Raw genomic sequence first — 20,516 nt, 5'->3', positions numbered from 1 at the left:
CGAGGGGACGCCCACTCGTGAACTAGCAGGTACTGTGTACACGAATGGGACGCCAAGTTAGCTTAGAGGCACCATACCCACGTTTCCAATAAGCCTTGATCCCGTCCCAGGACCAAAGGGAGGGAGATTTATTGGAATGCAGTTGACCCTAGCAGTAAGAACCACCAGCCGATTGATCCCAGCGATGCTAATCTGGAAAACCAGCAGCATCACTGGAAGTTCCCTCACCACGTACAGGTGCCCATGTCGAGGGGTATTCACAGGGAAGCATTAGTAGCGAAGGAAATGTTGTTGTTGTTGTTATGGGCGTTTAATGGCGCATAAGCTACTATGGCTATAATGCCCCTATTCATTTTTTATATAGGGAAATCAAACAATTTTTATGAAATCAGAAAAGATTAAAAAGTCCAATCTGCTTCAGAAAGTTGAAAAATTCGAAAATATTTGCCTTGTCACCAATGAGATTCTCTAAAGTTATTGGTTTATTAAGATTTACCAGTGATAGCACGGTTGATGCTCTGTCTTGTCTATAGTAGGGGCAATCAATGAGTATGTGTTTAACAGTCAGATTTATATAGCAATGTGGACACTGTGGTGGATCGTCTCCTTTAAGTAAATAAAGATGGGTTAGATGGGTATGACCTATTCTTGCCCTTGATAGGACTACTTCTTCTCGTCTTGATGTACGGATACCGGAGCACCAATTTTTTGGATCGTGTTTGAATTGAAAGAATTTATTATTTGTTTGAGAGTGCCAGATTGTTGTCCATTCTGACAAGCATGCAGCTTGAATAGCTACTGCAAAGTCTGATGGCGGAACAGGGATATCAGTTAAGTCTAAGCTAGTTGGATTTTTTGCGGCTTTATCAGCCAGTTCATTGCACAAAATACCAGAATGTGCTGGAATCCAACAGAAGATGACCTGTTGATGGCGTTCTTCAATTTTTAGTAATATGTTTCGTATTTCTTCTATAACAGGGTGAACTTTATCTGAGAAATTACATAAAGCCATGATTGAACTAAGCGAATCGGTGTAAATAACCGATTTTAAAGATCGATCAGCACAGAGATTTTGTAAGGCTAGTTTAATTGCATATATTTCAGCTGAAAAGATACTGAATTCAGATGGAAGGGATACTGAAATAACGGTATTCAGAAACACTGCAGCTGCTCCAACGTTTGAATTTGATTTAGAGCCATCTGTATAAATTGGGGAAAAATCACTATATCTTTGAGTGTGAACTACAAGAAGTTGTATGATATTAGATGCTTGTAAAATGTCTTTTCCCCATTGGCAGAGATAAGTGTCACAAGTCACCAGAGGAAGAGAAGCCCATGGTGGTTGACAGTAGGTTGCTACCTGTTGTACGGAATGAACGGAAAGATTCCAAACTTCCATCAGTTCAAGGAGACGAAGACCAGCTGGCTTTACTATGCTAGGTTTATTTCTGAAGAGGTTTTCTAGTGGTGGATTGAACAAGTATGACTGAATCGGATGCGAGGCACAGCTTTGTATCTTAACAGCATACTTTAGTAACAGTGTTTTTCTACGTAACGATAATGGAGGCTCATGAGCATCAATATAGAGACTATGTTTGGGCGACGTTCTAAAAGCACCAAGTGCAATCCTCAAAGCACTGTGTTGAATGGGATCAAGCCAGCGTAATGCGCTCATTCTGGCAGAATCATAGATGGGAGCTCCATAATCAAGGCGGGATCTGATTAATGACCTGTATAGCCGAAGCAGAGAAGTACGATCTGCACCCCATGTTTGGGCGGATAAAGCTTTGAGAATGTTTAACTTTTTTAGAGAGCAAGTACGTACATTTTTAATATGGTCTATAAAATTTAACTTGTTGTCAAGGATTAATCCTAGAAATCTGATATTATTAGTGACCGGGATGGAGACATTAGAAATTTGAAGTTCGGGATCTGGATGAAGTTTGTGCTGCCTACAAAAATGAATTGCAACTGTTTTCTGCTGCGAGAGCCGATAGCCATTGATGCTAGCCCACTGTTGTATTTTATTTAGTGATATCTGAAGCTGGTGTTCAATAGACCTCATATTTTGGGAATGGCAGGAGATGGAGAGGTCATCTGCATAAAGATAAGTCTCGATTGAATTTGGAAGCTGTCTTGTAATAGAATCTATTCTAATAGCAAACAGAGTGGCACTCAGTACTGATCCTTGGGGAAACACCTTCTTCCTGCATGAATGTTGTAGAGAGAGCATGTTGGTACTGAACTTGAAACGATCTAGTACTTAGGAAGTTTGGAATAAATATAGGAAGGTTGCCCCGCAGACCAAGGGCGTATAGATCACCAAGTATGCCATGCCGCCAGGTGGTGTCAAAAGCCTTCTCTATGTCTATTGAAACCATTACAAGATGTTCACATTTAATGAAGGCATTTCGAATGGCGAATTCAGCCTTGACCATAAGATCTAAGCACGACCTATTTTTACTAAAGCCATATTGACTATGGCTCATTAGATGTTCTGACTCAATGATCCAGACGAGTCTTCTGTGGACAATCTTTTCTAGGATTTTGCTGAGGCAGCTTGAGAGAGATATCGGTCTATAGCTATGGGGGTTGGTTGGATCTTTCCCAGGCTTTAGAAGTGCCAAAACAGTAGAGTGATGCCAGGAAGCTGGAAAAACATTTTCTGAAAATATACGATTGTAAAAAACCAGCAGCAAGCGCAAAGCTTTGTCATCAAGATGTTGTAGCATCACATAATAAATCCCATCTGGCCTTGCAGCACCATTGTGGGCTGTTCTAATAGCATGCAAAAGTTCAGAGTATTGCAGAGGTTTGTTATATGAAAGAAGGCGGGCAGTGTGAAAGTTTATAGAATGCTTTTCTTTGGTGTTTTTAATTTGTTTGAATGATGTAGAAAAGGCTGATGCTGCTGAGATTTCAGCAAACGTACTGCCCAAAGCATTAGCAATATCTAAGGGACTGGATAGATCTTGTCCTTTCCAGGAGAGAATTGGAGAAGGTATAGTAGGAAACTTACCAGATAACTGTCTAATTTTTTTCCATATAGTTTTCTGATCAGTGTTTCTGTTAAAGGTCGATGCAAAACGGGTCCAGGATTCTTCCTTGGCTTGCCTTTGTACAAATCGTGCTTTTGCTCTTAGTTTCTTATAGTTAATGAGATTGGTTGTGGTTGGACATCGCCGAAATAAATTCCAGGCTTTAATTTTTGCTTTCTTTGCTTTTGTACATTCCTCATTCCACCAGTAATTATAATGCTTGCGACCAGGGGGATTTGATAATGGTATTGTCTCCTTGGCCACTTTTACAAGATGTGACGTGATGTAGTCTGTCACATTATCAATATTCTGGAGCTGGATTTTTTCCTCATCAAGAGAGATTGATGTCCGAAATTTTGCCCAGTCTGCCCGAACAAATTTCCACTTCCTGCGGGGTTTGTTTGAAGGAGTCTTTGATATTAAAAAATTGCATATGATTGGAAAGTGATCACTGCCCATAGGATCATTTGAAACATGCCACGCTATGCTTGGGACCAGGACTGGAGAACAAATTGAGAGATCTATTGCTGAGGTGTGTCCAGTTGGGAGTTGTATGTGAGTGTGTGCACCAGTATTGAGTATGGTAAGATTTTGCGACTCTAGAAAGCTTTCAATTAGTCGACCCTGTCTATCTAGTTTAGGATCGCCCCATAAGGGGTGGTGCCCGTTAAAATCTCCTAATATACAGAGGGGTGGAGGTATCTGTATGAAGAGATCTTCAAGGTCTTTTAAGGAGTAAGTATGGTTTGGTGGTAGGTAAATTGAGACAATTGTCATTGAAATATAGTGAGTTATATGAACAGCGACAGCTTCTATTTCAGTTTGAAGTGGAATATGTTTAGTTGGGATATTTGAATTTATTAGGATTGCTACACCACCATGGGCAGCATTTGTTCTATTATGATCTCTTCGATAAAGGCAATAATTCTTTATCGAAGGAGAAATTTGTAAGGTTAGGTAAGTTTCCTGAAGACAAAGAGCAATTGGAGAATACCGGTTAATTAAAGCATGGATGTCATCTGTGTTGCAACGAAAGCCTCTGCAGTTCCATTGTAAAACACAGGCCATTATTTATGTTTAGTTGATGGAGCTGTATCTGACTGCTTTTTGAAGGTGACTGGCTTATTTCGTTCCAATTTTGATTTGTCTTTTTTGAAAACTGGTCGACCAGTATCCATTTCTTTTTCAGCGTAGATTCCTAAAATTGGTTCTTCATGTATAGTTGTCCCATCTGTATCCATGATTATGTCCTGGGTATTTTTCTTTGATTTTGGGTTTGTAATATCGGATGTATTAGCACATATCTGAGGAGGAGATGGAGCTGGTGTTGTCAGTGGAGTGTTATTTGCCTGGTCTGAGTTTGGGTTGTTGTTTATGCACACTTGGTTGTTGCTCAGAGAGGACAGTTCTAGCCCAATCAGAAATTGACTTGGTAATGGGAACTGTGACATCTGTTTGAGTAGAGACTGTTTGGAATTTTTTTACTACATTAGCATAGGTACTATTTTTGTTTATAGTAGGTGAAACTAGTTTTCTTGCTTCTTGGTAGCTGACTTTGTTTTCGACCTTGTACTGTAATATTTTTTTTTCAGTTTTCCATTTTTCGCAAATTTTGGAATATGCCGGGTGGTCACCTTTGCAGTTCGCGCACGTCATTTTTGCAGCAGAACACTCACTCTGATTGTGATCTGAGGACCCGCAATTTGGGCAGACAGAAACTCCCCTGCATACAGTTTGCGAATGGCCAAATTTTTGGCACTTAAAGCACCGGACTGGGTTCGGGATGTAAGGTCTTACCTGACACCTAAGGTAACCAGCTTTTATAGTGGTAGGCAGGTTCGGTGTTTTAAATGTGAGTATCACTGTCCGAGTAGGGACAGACTCTCCATCTTTTTTGATGACGATTCTTTTTGCGTGTGCCACATTTTGATCTTGTAGTTGTTGTTGTTGGAGTGGGATTTATTGGCGCAAGGGCTGCTATGACCATATTGCGCCTATACCGTTACTTTGGAGTGTTTGTCAATATAGGAAAGGAGACTATTCTAGAAGTGATTGTATGCGTTAATCATTTTTAGAAAGGCGAACAGTTCTGATAAAGTGGCATCATTTCCAAGTATATGGCTTAGTTGCAGAGGTTTTTGTGAGCTAATTAAGGATTTGAAACATGCGATTCTAGCTGAATGATAATGTGTACACTCAATGATAATATGTTTTACAGTAAGTATGGAACTACAATGCGGGCAAAGTGGAGGATCTTCTCCTAGCAGTAGAAATAGGTGTGTAAGATGTGTATGGCCAATTCGTGCTCTTGCCAGCACGACCTCTTCCTGCCTGTTTGATCGGGAATGATCTTGTAGTTCGTGGACAAGTTCATCCTCCGATACGTTTAAAAGATCCCACTCTGATATTACCCCTTTAGAGGAGTTTAAGGTGGCATGTGGGGTAACCTTCGTGGGAATTCCACCAAAGGTAGATACTTTTAACAGTCTCTCAGCGTGTCTACGTTCGGTCATTTCAATTAATAAGTCTCCGGATCTCAGTCGCCTAACCATTTTTGGAGGGCCAGCCACATTTTCAAGACATTTTTGTATCAAAAATGGGGAAAGCTTACTCAATGGTTGGTCTGTGGAGGAGTGTAGAATTAAAAAGAGAGGTAAGGTATTATCCGTTCCTTCTTTTTTTTGTCGTTTAGCATGGCATGTTGTGTCATCATGATCTCGATCATGTCTATCTAGGTCTGGATCAAAAGATCCATATGTGGACTGTTTAATTTTGTCCATCTTTGCTCCTTTTTGCCCTGGGAGGGTGGCTTTCTTCTCCCAGATTTCCAGCCCCGCCACGTGGAGGCAGGAGCGGTGCCACCAGTGGCCAAGCGATAAAGGAAGGTTAGTAGTTAGTGCGTTAATAAATAATCCTATGTACACGAAGAAAGGTGTCTTTCCTTTCTGTTAGGTACGCTAAATTCTTTAATTTAGAACAGCAAAATTAAATAACTGTGAGAAACGAAGGATACTACTATAATTATCAGCTGCTCTTTGAGAAAATCGCTTTAATATCACTTAGAAATCGCTATAGTCACTCGCTTGGCACTCGGGGCCAGCGAAGGAAATGCAAATCGATTTGGACAAAGTTTTGAAAGATGCAGTAAGTGTTGTCAACTTTACTGAAAGCAGAAGCTTAAATAGCAGACTTTTCACTATACTTTTTCAAGAAATGGGATCCTTCATGGTTTCAAACATGAAGTTTTATTGTTTTTATCAGATACAGATCAGAACCTTGCTCAATTGTTTACATGTCAAAAATGGCTTGGAAAACTTAGCTACCTTGTTGATATATTTCATTAATGAATTAAATTTAAGCCTTCAAGGACAGGGAACAAATATATTAATAATCAGTGATAAAATAGAAGCTTTCAAAAATAAACTTAACCTTTAGAAAACTGAATTTGAGCGTAATAATATTTAAATGTTCCCATGCTTTTCTGATTTTGGTAATAGCAATAATATTGACTTTATACAATTTAAGGATATCATTGCCACCTATATAATAATGCTAATTGTGAATTTTTCTAAATGATTTAATGTATCTCCAGAAAAAAAAAAAAAAAGTATTGGATTCGTGATCCCTTTGCTTTTGAAATTTCTTCATGTCTGAAAATTGTTGTTATGGGAGTTTAATGGCGCATAAGCTATTTTGGCTATAATGCACCTATTTATTTCTTGTATAGGGAAATCAAATTTTTATAAAATCAGAAAAGATTAAAAAATCCAATCTGCTTCAGAAAGTTGAAAAATTCGAAAATATTTGCCTTGTCACCAATGAGATTCTCTAAAGTTATTCGTTTATTAAGATTTACCAGTGATAGCAGGGTTGATGTTCTGTCTTGTCTATAGTAGGGGCAGTCAATGAGTATGTGTTTAACAGTCAGATTTATATAACGTGGACACTATGGTGGATCGTCTCCTCTAAGTAAATAAAGATGGGTTAGATGGGTATGACCTATTCTTGCCTTTGATAGGACTACTTCTCGTCTTGATGTACGGATACTGGAGCGCCAAATTTTTGGATTGTGTTTAAATTGAAAGAGTTTATTATTTGTTTGAGAGTGCCAGATTGTTTTCCATTCTGACAAGCATGCAGCTTGAATAGTTAATGCAAAGTCTGATGGCGGAACAGGGATATTAGTTAAGTCTAAGCTAGTTGGATTTTTTGCAGCTTTATCAGCCAGTTCGTTGCCCAAAATGCCAGAATGTGCTGGAATCCAACAGAGGATGACCTGTTGATGGCGTTCTTCAATTTTTAGTAACATGCTTCGTATTTTGTCTATAACAGGGTGAACTTTATCTGGGAAATTACATAAAGCCATGATTGAACTAAGTGAATCTATGTAAATAACTGATTTTAAAGATCGATCAGCACAGAGATTTTGTAAGCTCAGTTTAATTGTATATATTTCAGCTGAAAAGATACTGAATTCAGATTGAAGGGATACTGAAATAACGGTATTTGGAAACACTGCTGTCTGAAAATTACCATTGAGCAAAAGGAAGATTGACCTGTCATCTGACGAATCATTATGTGCTCGTTTCAAGACTACTTGTGAAAAAGTTTGGCTATCTCTTCAAGACGAGTATTCAGAATTATCAAAAATGGTAATACAAACATTGCTACCTTCCGGGTCTACATTTTTATGTGAGGTTTTTTTTCTCAAAATTAACAGCTATAAAAACAAAACAGCATTCCAGACTTGATCCAGAAGATGACACGAGATCAGCAATTTCAAATATTGCGTTCAAATATTATCGGTTATCCAGGCTCATCCTTCTCATTAATTGTTTTGTAATCTTAATTGAAGAATAAGAATTTGATCTGTTTTTGCTGGATTCAATTAAAATATTAAACAATTATTTTCATGTGCAAATTAAAAAGGAAGCAATTGTTTTTTTTCCTTTCTCAGTACTCAAATAAAATTTTCTACTACATAATTTATAAAATGCCATTTTTCTTCTCTAAAAATCTGGTCATCCTCCCTCAGGGTTTACATTGAGGGGTCATGCCAATTTTATATTTAATAAAGGGGGTTGCGAGCGAAATAAGTTTGCGTGCCACTGGTATAGATACAGCAGCAGATCCCACACACGATTCTGACTTCAAGCAGTCTGTGTAAACCGGCGAGAAGTCAGAATGTTCAGCAAGGTAACAGTAATAGAACCATAAAACTACAGCTTTTGTTGCACTGGCTAACAAAAAAAAAAAAAAAAAAAAAAAGAAAATATAAATAAATATATGCTTCATTCCTCACATAGGTCTATCCAGTTGACCTTTGAATTTATTCAAACTGTCAACTTCAACTACTTAAGACGGCAACTTGTTCTAGTAATCAATGACTTGCTGGCTGAAAGAAATCTTTCAACAATCTAATCTAAAACTTGTCCCCTGTAATTTGAATTTATGGCCCCTAATCTGGAATTCTTTACAACAGTGAAAATTCCACCTTCATTCACTTTACTAACCACTCTCAGAGCCTTATATACAGAGCTTGGCAATCATGTACTGATTGCCAAGCTCTGTAGCCCACATAATCAGTTTCTCCTTGTACAGTTGTCCTTTTGCCGATCTCACCATGAAAGTTGCCTGAGTTTTGGACTCTTTCATTGTGTATTCTAAATGTGGTCTTACAATTGCCTTATACAGTGGGATTGACCTTCCTATCTTTACAGGATAACATTCCTGTATTGTAACTCCCAGATCCCTATTATCCTCCACTGTTTTTAATTCAACCCCATCAAATGTGTAATTTATTTTGGGGTTGCTATTTTCCAAGACCTTGCATTTTGCTGCATTAAGCTCTCTCACCATTTCTGAAGTCTGTTCAAGTCATCTTGAAAGAGCACTGCTTGTCAATAATCATTAATGACTCTACCAATCTTTACATCTGCAAATTCTGACATCATCCCTTCTATCCCTTTGTTGATGTCATTTATTAAAATGAGAAACAACAGTGGTCCAAGAAGCAATTCTTGGGGGACCCCACTCCTGGCATTACACCACTCTGAAGAATATCCATTAATCTCAACCTCTGCCTTGCCACCACCCAATAATCCGTCTTAGAATCTTTCCAGAATTCTCAACCTGTTCACAAGCTTATACGGTAACTTCTGATGAGGGACCGAGTCAAATGCTTTGCTCAAATTCAAATAAACTATGTCAAAATTGCTCCCTACATCGAGCTAATGAGTAACTGTGTCAAAATAGCCTACTAAGTTAGTTAAACACGATTTTCTCTTAACAAAACCACATTATGTATCCTTCAGAATGCTATATCCATCTAAATGTCCCTGAATTGCGCTCTTAATCATTGCCTCTAAGATTTTCCACTACCACTGAAGTCAGGTTAACCGGTCTATAGTTACCAACTTCACTCTTAGAACCATCTTTAAGTATTGGTGTTATGAATAGAGCTGAAGGTAAATGGAGACAGGGTATTAGACTTCGATGCACTCTTAAGTGAGAAGTCATAAGTTGGTATTTTGGCTAATGCACATATTAGTCTATTATCTAACAAAAATCTATATAGGTATGTGAATAAAAAAGCATAATTATTCACTACCCCATCAAAAATCATGGGACAGCACTCCAATTGCAGAAAACTGTGTGTGAGCATGAAATATGCAAATATTTTTGCCTATAAAGGTTAACTTGAAATTCATTTCACTTGCTTATGCAGAGTGATCAGCACACAGGAACCCCACTTCTGATGAGGGACCGAGTCAAATGCTTTGCTCAAATCCAAATAAACTATGTCAAAATTGCTCCCTACATCGAGCTAATGAGTAACTGTGTCAAAATAGCCTACTAAGTTAGTTAAACACGATTTTCTCTTAACAAAACCACATTATGTATCCTTCAGAATGCTATATCCATCTAAATGTCCCTGAATTGCGCTCTTAATCATTGCCTCTAAGATTTTCCACTACCACTGAAGTCAGGTTAACCGGTCTATAGTTACCAACTTCACTCTTAGAACCATCTTTATGTATTGGTGTTATGAATAGAGCTGAAGGTAAATGGAGACAGGGTATTAGACTTCGATGCACTCTTAAGTGAGAAGTCATAAGTTGGTATTTTGGCTAATGCACATATTAGTCTATTATCTAACAAAAATCTATATAGGTATGTGAATAAAAAAGCATAATTATTCACTACCCCATCAAAAATCATGGGACAGCACTCCAATTGCAGAAAACTGTGTGTGACCATGAAATATGCAAATATTTTTGCCTATAAAGGTTAACTTGAAATTCATTTCAGTTGCTTATGCAGAGTGATCAGCACACAGGAACCCCTAACAGATTTTTGGAGGGCAATAATAGGAGAAAATGCCTTGGATACCACATGGGGAATTTGTGCATGCTATTTCTTATGAACAGAACATTCTGAAGTCAACAATTTGCAACTTAGTGAGCCCAAGAACTGACAGGAGCCAGCAGCAGTGCAAATGCACTGCCAAAGATGTGTTGCTTTGTTGTTTCTTATTTTAAATATTAGGGCATCTTGGTACTCAGGTAGCAGGACTGCAACTTGCCAAGCATAACCTTAATTGTATTAATTTGCTGCATTTTTTTGTGGTAATTAGTGTTTCTTTTTCTAAATAGTCTTGGAGACATAAGTGCATTTGTCTTCAAGATAATGTTATACTTGAAGGTACTAACCATTTGCTGCTTATTAGTAAAGAAAAACAGAATAAATGTTTTAACAGTCACTTGTCACTGTTCCACTTTCAAATTTTTATATAACAAATTTTCTAGGCACAGCATTTTTAACACAATTGAATTTCACTAAATCAATTTGCACAAAATCTAAATCTACTTACTTCTTGTTTTATTTGCAGTTGACTTAGATCACAAAGTTTAGATGTCAGACTTGGAGCAGCTGCAATTAATGTAAAAACATGAAATAAAATAAAACCATAAATATTCTTTTGGAATTTTAATACATGGAAAAAAAAAATCACAATGAAAAGGAAGCAAGATCTTGCATATTGTGAGTGTAGCAAATATTTTAAATATGTAAATTTTTAGGGATAGAAATTTTCTCAGGTTAGTCCTCATGAAAGTTTAGCAAAGTGACAATTTTTAATACATTTAGGGCTGGTTGGTTGGTTATTAGAAGTTTAATGGCGCATCAGCATCTAAGGCTATCATGCGCCAAGTCTAAGGTAATAAAATATAAATATGTAAAAATATAAAATAGCGTATCTAGTTAATATATTATGCACAAAAATATGGCATAAAACATTTACAATATGTTAAATATTAGGGCAATCTAAATAAAACTATGTAGATTAATCAGTTGTAAAAATCTAAATACATCTGACACATTGTCATCGTCGGATAAAATCTGCCTGAGTGTATAGGGCTCAGACAGATGGTTAAAACACGAACGGCGTTCATTACTAAAATATGTACATTCGACTAAAATATGACGGATAGTTAAAATTGCTTTACAATGTCTACACACAGGACAATCATCAGCCCTCAGCAAATACGAATGCGTCAGGTGAGAATGTCCTATGCATAGCCTAGCAAGAATTACTTCCTCCCGTCGAACCCTGCGCTGACTAGAATGCCAAAGCATTATTTCAGGCTTAATTTCATTCAGCTTGTTGGTAGGGCACCCATTCCAAGATTCTTGCCAACGCGCGCATAATTTTTTGTAGATCAGTTGCTTGCAGTCTGTATAGGGGACTGACAAGTGGATGCACAAAGTCGCACTGACAAGTGCGACTTTGTGGCGTTGCTGATTTTGCTACTGCATCAGCTAAGTCATTGCCTCTGATACCAACATGGCTAGGGATCCAACAAAAGCGAATATCGAAATTTAACTCTAAGAGGGAGTGTAATATTTGCTGCACCCGACATAACACTGGGTGAGTGTTTCTCACATTGGATAAGGCCTGTAATACACTTAGAGAGTCCATATATAGCATGCACTTTTGGTAGTGGTGGGTTTTTATATGATCCAAGGCCAGTCTACTGCGTGTAGCTCTGCAGTGTATATGCTACACTCACTTGGAATACGACTACAGATTGTTTTATTTGGAAAGACACAAGCAGATCCCACAAACTCTTCAGATTTCGAGCCATCTGTATAAACCGTCAAGAATTCAGAGTATTCGGCAAGGTGTGCTGCAAAGAGTTGCCGATATATACATGGCGATGTGTTAGCTTTCAGCCAACTCCTAAGACTGAAGTCACAAGACGGAGATCGTATATTCCAAGGGGGAAGAACATGCTTGACTGATGTTGATATATTATCCAACGTGAAGCTAATATCATGAACCAGCTCTTGGATCCTGATACCAAAAGACCGACTGGCAGTTTTACGCGTATTATACAGATTTTCCCACCGTGGCATAAAAATAGATGTCCACGTAGGGTGGTCAGGCAGGGATTTTATTTTTATAGCATATTGTAATGACAATTGCTGACGTCGAAGCATCAATGGTGGTTCATTGGCTTCAACGTATAGACTTTGGACAGGCGAAGTACGGAAAGCCCCTGTGGCAATCCGAATGGCTTTATGGTGGATTGGGTCAAGCCATCAGAGTACAGAAATTCTAGCAGAAGAGTAAGCTTGGGAGCCGTAGTCAAGTTTAGAGCGAACAAGTGCTCGGGTATAGACGCAATAATGTGCTTCTATCTGCTCCCCAAAAGTTGGAGGAGATAGCACTGAGCATGTTCAAACCCCTCATGCATTTTGCTCTAAGCTGACGGATATGGTGTAGGAATGTCAGTTTTTTATCAAAGATAAGTCCCAAAAATTTTGTTTCTGCTACCACAGGAATTGGATTTTGTCCAAGTCTAAGTTCCGGGTCAGGATGTAGATTCCGTTTGCGGCAGAAGTGTATGCAAACGGTCTTTTGCGCAGAAAACGTAAACCCACTGGTTAAAGCCCAGGAACTAAGGTAATTGAGTGCTTGTTGCAATTGTCGTTCAATAACTCTCATGCTACAGGAGTGACAGAAAATACTAAAATCATCAATGTACAAGGCACTATTTACTGAAGGAGGAAGCTGTTTTGTAATGGAGTTAACTTTGACTGCAAACAGCGTAACACTGAGGACAGAGCCTTGGGGAACTCCTTCCTCTTGACAAAAAAGACGAGACACACTGGATTTAACACGAACCTGGAAGCGTCGTTTAGATAAAAAATTTCTGATAAAAATAGGGAGGTGGCCGCTCGGACCCAAAGAATAGAGGTCTTTTAAAACACCATACTTCCAGGTTGTGTCATAAGCTTTTTCCATGTCAAAGAAGACTAATACCAAGTACTCACGCTTTAAAAACGCATCGCGAATCGCTGTTTCCAGTCGGATTAAATGGTCCAAAGTGGAGCAATTCCTTCGGAAGCCGCACTGAATTTTGTTCAAAAGGTCGTTTGCCTCAAGGTAATATATAAGGCGGGCATTCACCATTTTTTCCAAAATCTTACATAAGCAACTGGTCAGAGCAATTGGACGATAGTTGCTAGGAATTTTGGGATCTTTTCCTGGCTTTGGGAAAGCGAGGACAGTTGCCCTACGCCAAAAAAACGGGAAATTGATCCTCCAAACAAATTCGGTTGTAGAGATGTAGCAACAGCTCTAGAGAGTGAGATGATAGATGTTTTATCATCTCATACTGAATTTCATCTGGCCCTGCGGCACTCACTTTCGAGGTAGCAAGTGCAATGGTTAATTCCACTTCACTAAAAGGCAGGTCATAAGTTTCGGCTTTGCTTGAAGGGAAGTTAAGTTTTTGTTTCTCCGCTTTCTTCTTTAACACTAGAAACTCAGCAGTGTATGAAGTTTCAGCAGATATAGTGGAGAATATTTCTCCTAGAGCGTTGGCAATAGCAGTTGGGTCTGCTAATGTACAACCATTATGTTGTAACATAGATGAAGGAGCTGATTTGTATTTACCCTTCATCTTCCGAATTTTATCCCAGACAACTTTGGTACTGGTCATCTGGTTAATTGAGGATGTAAACTTGACCCAGCATTCCTTTTGGCTCTGTCGGCGTATAAATCGTGCTCTGGCACGGGCACGTTTAAAGGCTATAAGATTTGCAGTGGTGGTGTAATGTCGGAATTTTCCCCATGACCGATTTTGTAACTTTCTTGCTTCTTTACAATCTTGGTTCCACCATGGCTTTGGAAAGCGTGGAAATCGGGAGGATGTTTTTGGGATTGCAGTTGCCGCTGCGTGGATAATAGACTCTGTGATATACTTCACTGCTTCATCAATTGATTCCTGCTGAATTTGTACAGGATCAAATTCAGTGAGCAGTGAAAATTTCCTCCAGTCTGCTTCATCATACTTCCAGCGTGGAATTCTAAATGGATAACAAGGTTGTCCATTCACAATGGTAGATATTACGGGGAAATGGTCACTTCCATAAGGATTCTGTTCCACTTCCCAGGTTAATTGAGTTTTATTGGCGCATCAGCAACTTAGGCTATAATGCGCCTCCACTTCCCAGGAAAGCAAAGGTAGCAGAGAAGGCGAACAGATGGAAAGATCGATGGCAGAGAAAGTACGGGTAGGCATATGGAAATAGGTGTTTATTCCCATATTTAGTAACGAAAGGCCGTTATTGTCGAGAAAACGTTCATTACGTACAATACGAACAAGGTCGTACAATACGACCTCGTTCATTAGTTTCTGCACTACCCCACAGAGTACTATGTCCATTAAAGTCTCCAAGAAGGCAAAAAGGAGAGGGCAATTGCGTAATAAGATCGTCGAGATCTACCTGAGAAATGTGTGTCCCAGGAGGCAAATATATAGAACATATTGTAAGTAAAGACCCTATTGCTAAACGAATGGCTACTGCTTCTAAGTTAGTGTTCAATTGAACTTGTGAGAAAGGGGTATGGTTGCCCACAAGGATTGCGACTCCTCCATGGGCCGGGCCATCCCCGTTTCTGTCTTTACGAACAACAGTAAGATTTCGCAAGATGGGGTCATCATTTACCTTTAGGTACGTTTCCTGCAAGCAGAAGCAAATAGGTTCGTATTTGCGCATTAGCATTTTGACATCCTCCATATTTCGTCGGAATCCACGACAATTCCATTGCAGTAATTTAGCCATTATTACTTGGAATTAGTGGATCCGTTGACTGGCTTCCGAAGTGATGCGGGTTTTGATTGGCCCACTTTGGGTTTTATTCTGCCTTTGGGAAATTGAGGGCGCCCAATATCCATTTCTTCCTCTGGATGAAGATCCAGGATAGATTCTTCCACACTTTCAGTTTCTTCATTTACCTCCATTTCCTCCTGTACCTCACGAATAACAGGCAGGGTTTTAGTTGGAGGTGATTTTCCTTTAGGTGCTACTTCCTTGGGTGGTATTGAAATGGGAGTAGCGACTGCTTTATCTTCCTGTGCTTGTGTCAACAAGTATCTAGCTTGGGGTGCAAAAGAATCACGTGGCGATATTGAAATATCAGTTTGGGTCGAAACTGAAACCTTCCTCAAAACTGCTTGTGCATAAGATTTTCCACTGTTTACTGGTGTTACCTGTTTCTTCGCTTCCACGTATGGGATGTTCTGTTCCGTCTTGATTTTTTGAATTTGTTTTTCGTCTTTCCATCTTTGGCATGCTCTTGAATATGCAGGGTGTTCACCGCCACAATTCAAGCATGCTGGCTTCGAGGCAGAACATTCCTTTGTGTCATGTTCTTTTGCTCCACACCGGGCACAAGCAGGTAATCCACGACATGACATCTGAGAGTGGCCATATTTTTGGCATTTGAAACATCGCAACGGGTTTGGAATATGCAGCCTTACAGGACAGTTCAAATAACCAGCCTTGATGGAAGTAGGCGGTTTAGGTGTGTTAAATGTAAGGATAAGAACCCTAGTTGGAACTAGTTTTCCCTCCTTACGCATAAATATCCTCTTAACGGCTGTAACTCCTTGATCTCTCAGTTCGGTGCATATCTCCTCTTCAGATGTTTCAAGGAGATCCCACTTGGCAATTACGCCACGCGATGTATTCAATGTCCTGTGTGGTGATATCTTAATTGGAATTCCCCCAAGAGATGTTGCTTGGAGGAGCAATTCTGAATGTCGCACTGAGGAAGTTTCAACTAAAAGGTCACCCGATCTAAGTCGTTTTACCGACTTCGGGGACCCTGCCAGCCCTTCAAGACCCTTCTGGATGAAGAAGGGCGACATTTTACCCATTTCCTTTTCACCGGTAGAATGTATGATAAGGAATCGAGGTACAGGAGGTGGTGCAGCTTCTGTTCGGTGTTTCTTTTTTAATGTTATATTATCTTCATCAGTTTCAGGTAGGGACCTCGTAGAGGCCCCAGAGGGGTTTGAAAGATTTAAATTACTCATAAGAGTAAAGAGAAAATGTCTGATGCCTAAGTACCTCACCCACCACCGAGCCCAACGAGGGGATGCCCACTCGTGAACTAGCAGGTACTGCGTACACGAATGGGACGCCAAGTTCGCTTAGAGCACCATACCCACGTTACCAATAAGTCTTTATCCCATCCCAGGACCAAAGGGAGGGAGACTTATTGGAACGCAGTTGACCCTAGCAGTATAAAACCACCCGCCGATTGATCCCAGTCGAGCCGGTCCTGGACCACCCGTCTTGTCGAAGCAGGGGCCAAAGTGGTGTATTAAGGCTGGGCCCCTCAACCACCAGGATCCCCCTTTCCGCTTCCACGGGTCGCGGCGCACGGCTGCACACGCCAGATTCCAATGGTGTAACCCTGGAACCAAGGTATGGGCGTTAGATCCCAGTGATGCTAATCTGGAAAACCAGCAGCATCACTGGGAGGTCCCCTCAACATGTACAGGTGCCCACGTCGAGGGGACACATTTAGGGCTGTGAAGCCTCAAGTCATGGGAGATTTACGTAAGTTAATGCCATTTGCATCATTACTATATGTAACTAAATCCAAACAACTTCAGTTTGTTTGCATAGAATGGCATTCACTGAATCACTGTCTGTTTCAATATCACAGGTCCCTCATTTGATGACTGGTGACCACAATTTGTAAAATTTTGACTGATCTGTGAATAATGTACTGAACCTAAGTGAACAGTCAAGCAGTGTACGGAAGAAAAATTTCCAATAGTTGTGTGCCTTAAACACCTAAAATGAGAGTAGTAGTTTCCCTGCACGACTCAATAGTAAAGTTAGTGGGGGTGACATAGAGTGAGTGAAATGAAAATGCGATTTTGACTGTCTAAATTCAAGTTTTGTGCTGCCATGGGTGTGAATTTAGGGATTGGTAGTAATGTCTCTACAGAACAACAGAGTATGCATGCTGTCCATTATGCATACAAAGAGATATGCAGTAGCAGAGACCTTGGACACAGTGACAGGTGTGCACAAGGTAGAGAGCGTGATGTATTGTTATTAAGTTTCTTAATGTGTAGTGTTTCACTGGCACAAATTTTCTGGCATATGGAAAAGGTATATAACAACAACCACATGACACACCCATGAGTGTATGAGGAAAATTCATTACTACCACAAAGGAAGATGAACTCTGCTGGATGTTGTTGTTGTTTGATGGCGCATAAGCTGCTTTGGCTATAATGCACCTATTCATTTATTGTATGAATAGACGAGAAATTCTTGTAACGTCAAAAAAGGCTGAGATCAGAAAAAAAAAAAAAAAAAAACGTATGGCTAATCGGCAGTATGGACGTGTAATTTGGTGCTCCGTTTCTATGAGTTTTTAAAAGTAGTATAATTCCCCTATACTGGATCTATTTTGTGATATCCAAGATCCCTAGGTGACGGTGAGTCCGCAGATATTATTTTGTGCCGAACGTCTAAGGTGTTTTGGAGATATAGCAGTTTTTAATTTTTGTCTTGTGCTGTCAACTCCAACGGAGGATAGCAAGCCAGCGCCATATAGGTTCGGCCGTCCGTTCTTTTGCATTGCAATTTATAACCTGATGATATATAAGTTTTGACTAGCTTTAGGTAGTTTGAATTGTGCCTAGTAAATCTTTAGGATTTCCGATTTTGCCTCATATGTTTTTTTAGAATGATGTTTCTAAAATTTTTTGAGTATTGTGGGGAAATGTTTTTGTCTTCAATAATTATGTTACCTGGAGGTGGCCATTGCTTCTTCCACATTTGTTGAGAACAAAGGCCGTTGTCTGGAACTGCTGATCACGTGATCACAAGACCTGGTCTGGATTGGCTGGCTTAGCCTATCCGAAGCTAGACACTTATTCCACGCTTGGGCTTATAATTGTTTGTAATTAATAAATTAACTTCGTTAGGAGATTCATTGGTGACGTCATAGTTAATGATTATTAATAGAGATCATTGATAAAAGATTTAGCTTTGAACATTTTATAATGACTTTGATTAATATGGAAATTAAGGGTAAGTACTACATGGCCGCTAAAGAATATGCTTCATCCGGGTTCTTTATACAAATCAAGTAATTTGGCAGCATCCCCCAGTGACAATAGTTTGAACTTAGGTTTTCAAGAAAAGTCACGTGCCTTCAACGGAAATCAGGAGAACCCAATAATTATCAGACAGCTCACTGTAAGTTCAAAGTTTCAACCCAACTGGGAAAAACGCTTAGTAATGAGCTCCCAGGATGATTCAAGCTCTAATTTGGAAGAGCCCTATGACCCTGAGTACCTCCCCTCACCTAAGTCAGGAGGTAAACCAAGGAGGAGGAAGAAGATGAAGACCAAGAGAAGGTCCCGGGCCCAACCCCTCTCCTCCTCCAACAACCTGTCTCCAGAAGATAAAAACAGCAGGATCCTTACTGCTTATCCACCCCAGACTCCCACAGCTGAGCTAAACTTTAGCATTTCAACCCCTGTTGCTGCCTCCATCTTGGAATCTCTTGCCTCAGCAGCCCCTGTTCCCCATCTTCAAGCCCTCTATCAAGCTTCCCCACCCAATCATCTAATCAAGCAGCCCTCAGACCCCAATCAGAGCACTCAAACTCTGACAGCTCCAACTGCCACTATGGCCACAAATTCATCACTAGCTGAAACAGGAAGGGCCTCCCAAGTTGAGTCACCACATCCGATCCTGGCCTCACCAGCTGCTCACATTCTCGCTCCATCTTCTGCTCCAGAAACTTCTGCCACAGCACCTGGAGCTCCTCTTCTTCCCTCTGCCCTGGATCAACTGATTGCTTCAGGCCTTCCAGCTTCTAGTAGACTTGCTATTCCTGATACTGCTTCAGTCCCTGGGCTGAACTCCAATGATGCAGCCTCACTCCACCAGGTCATCTCCATGCTGCATAGGGGCCTGGCAAACTTTCTGAACCAAGAAACAAACAGATTCACCAGATCTGCTGCTAACTCCATTCAGGAGATGTGGGACAACTTAGAGTCAATAGCCACATCCCTGCTTATTGAAAATGCTAAGCTCAAGGCTGCTAATGAGGAACTTTCCTCCCATACGGCTATCCTGGAGCAGGTTCTTGGCACCATTTCCAAGCTACCCTTGCCCTCAAGTGAGGGCCGAGAGCCTGTGAAGATGATAAAAGAGAAACAAAGTGGACCTCCATCAAAATCCTTTGCTTCTGTCGTGGGGTCAGCACACCAATCCCCCATCAGTCAGCAACCACAAGCAGTCCTCCAGCGGACACAAGCCACTAAAAAGGATCAGCACGTCCTCCTGCTGCGTGCATCTGAAGGCTCCCAACTTAAGACAAGCGAGGAGGTTAAAGATTTGGTCCAAACCACCCTAAAGAAAGACTTTAAAACACTAAAAGTTAAATCGCTACGTGTTATTCGCAATCGAGGGGTCCTCCTTGAAGCCACCAACAAGGAAGATCTGACCTCAATCTCCATGGCACCTGCTCTGCAGGCAGCTGGCCTGTCCAGCAACCCGCCTAAACGCACCGATCCATCAGTCCTTGTTTATGACGTGCCCAATACCATCACTGATACAGAACTACTGGAGGACTTGTTTAACAAAAACCTTGACAAGTTTGACATCTCTTTTGAAGAGATTAAACAAGAGATGGTGTACAGGTTCTCTATGAAGGCTCGCTCATCTGCAGCATCACATCGCGTCATTACAGTGTCCCCCAGACTCTTCAAGTACATCATGTCCCATGATAGAATCTTCCTGGGCTGTAGTGCTCACCGATTCAGACCCTTCACAGTACTAACAAAGTGTTTCTTGTGTCTTGGCTTTGGGCATTCAGCACAGCATTGCACACACTCCTCTCCTACATGTGGACACTGTGCCCGCAGTGGACATGTGCTTGCTGAATGCCCACATAGGGATGAAAGTCCTTGCTGTGCTAATTGCAAAAGGAGAAAGAAAGAGCACGGCCACTCGGTCAGAGATGCAGCCTGCCCAGAATATCAAAGAGCCCTCGACCTGGCAAGACTAAGGACCGCTGATGGATGAACCTGTTCTAACCCTCCTACAGAAACAGTCAGCCGATGATAGACCACCACAACCACT

The 20,516-nt window shown here is 40.4% G+C and overlaps 1 protein-coding gene across 1 annotated transcript in view; it reads right to left on the bottom strand.

The window, feature by feature from the left end:
- Positions 1-20,516, bottom strand: part of DCTN3-p24 (Dynactin 3, p24 subunit) — a 134,681-nt gene that overhangs the window by 65,125 nt on the left and 49,040 nt on the right. Inside the window, exon 5 of the mRNA XM_090386475.1 lies at positions 10,912-10,970. Within this exon, the coding sequence (XP_090242601.1) occupies positions 10,912-10,970 (59 nt within the window). The remainder of the gene's footprint in view (positions 1-10,911; positions 10,971-20,516) is intronic.

The sequence above is a fragment of the Mastigoproctus giganteus genome, chromosome 12, assembly GCF_048544385.1.
Source record: "Mastigoproctus giganteus isolate SK-2022 chromosome 12, ASM4854438v1, whole genome shotgun sequence".
NCBI classification, from domain to species: Eukaryota; Metazoa; Arthropoda; class Arachnida; order Uropygi; family Thelyphonidae; genus Mastigoproctus; species Mastigoproctus giganteus.
Note: the sequence above shows the minus strand (reverse complement) of the source record. Positions and strands in the feature narration are given on the sequence as shown.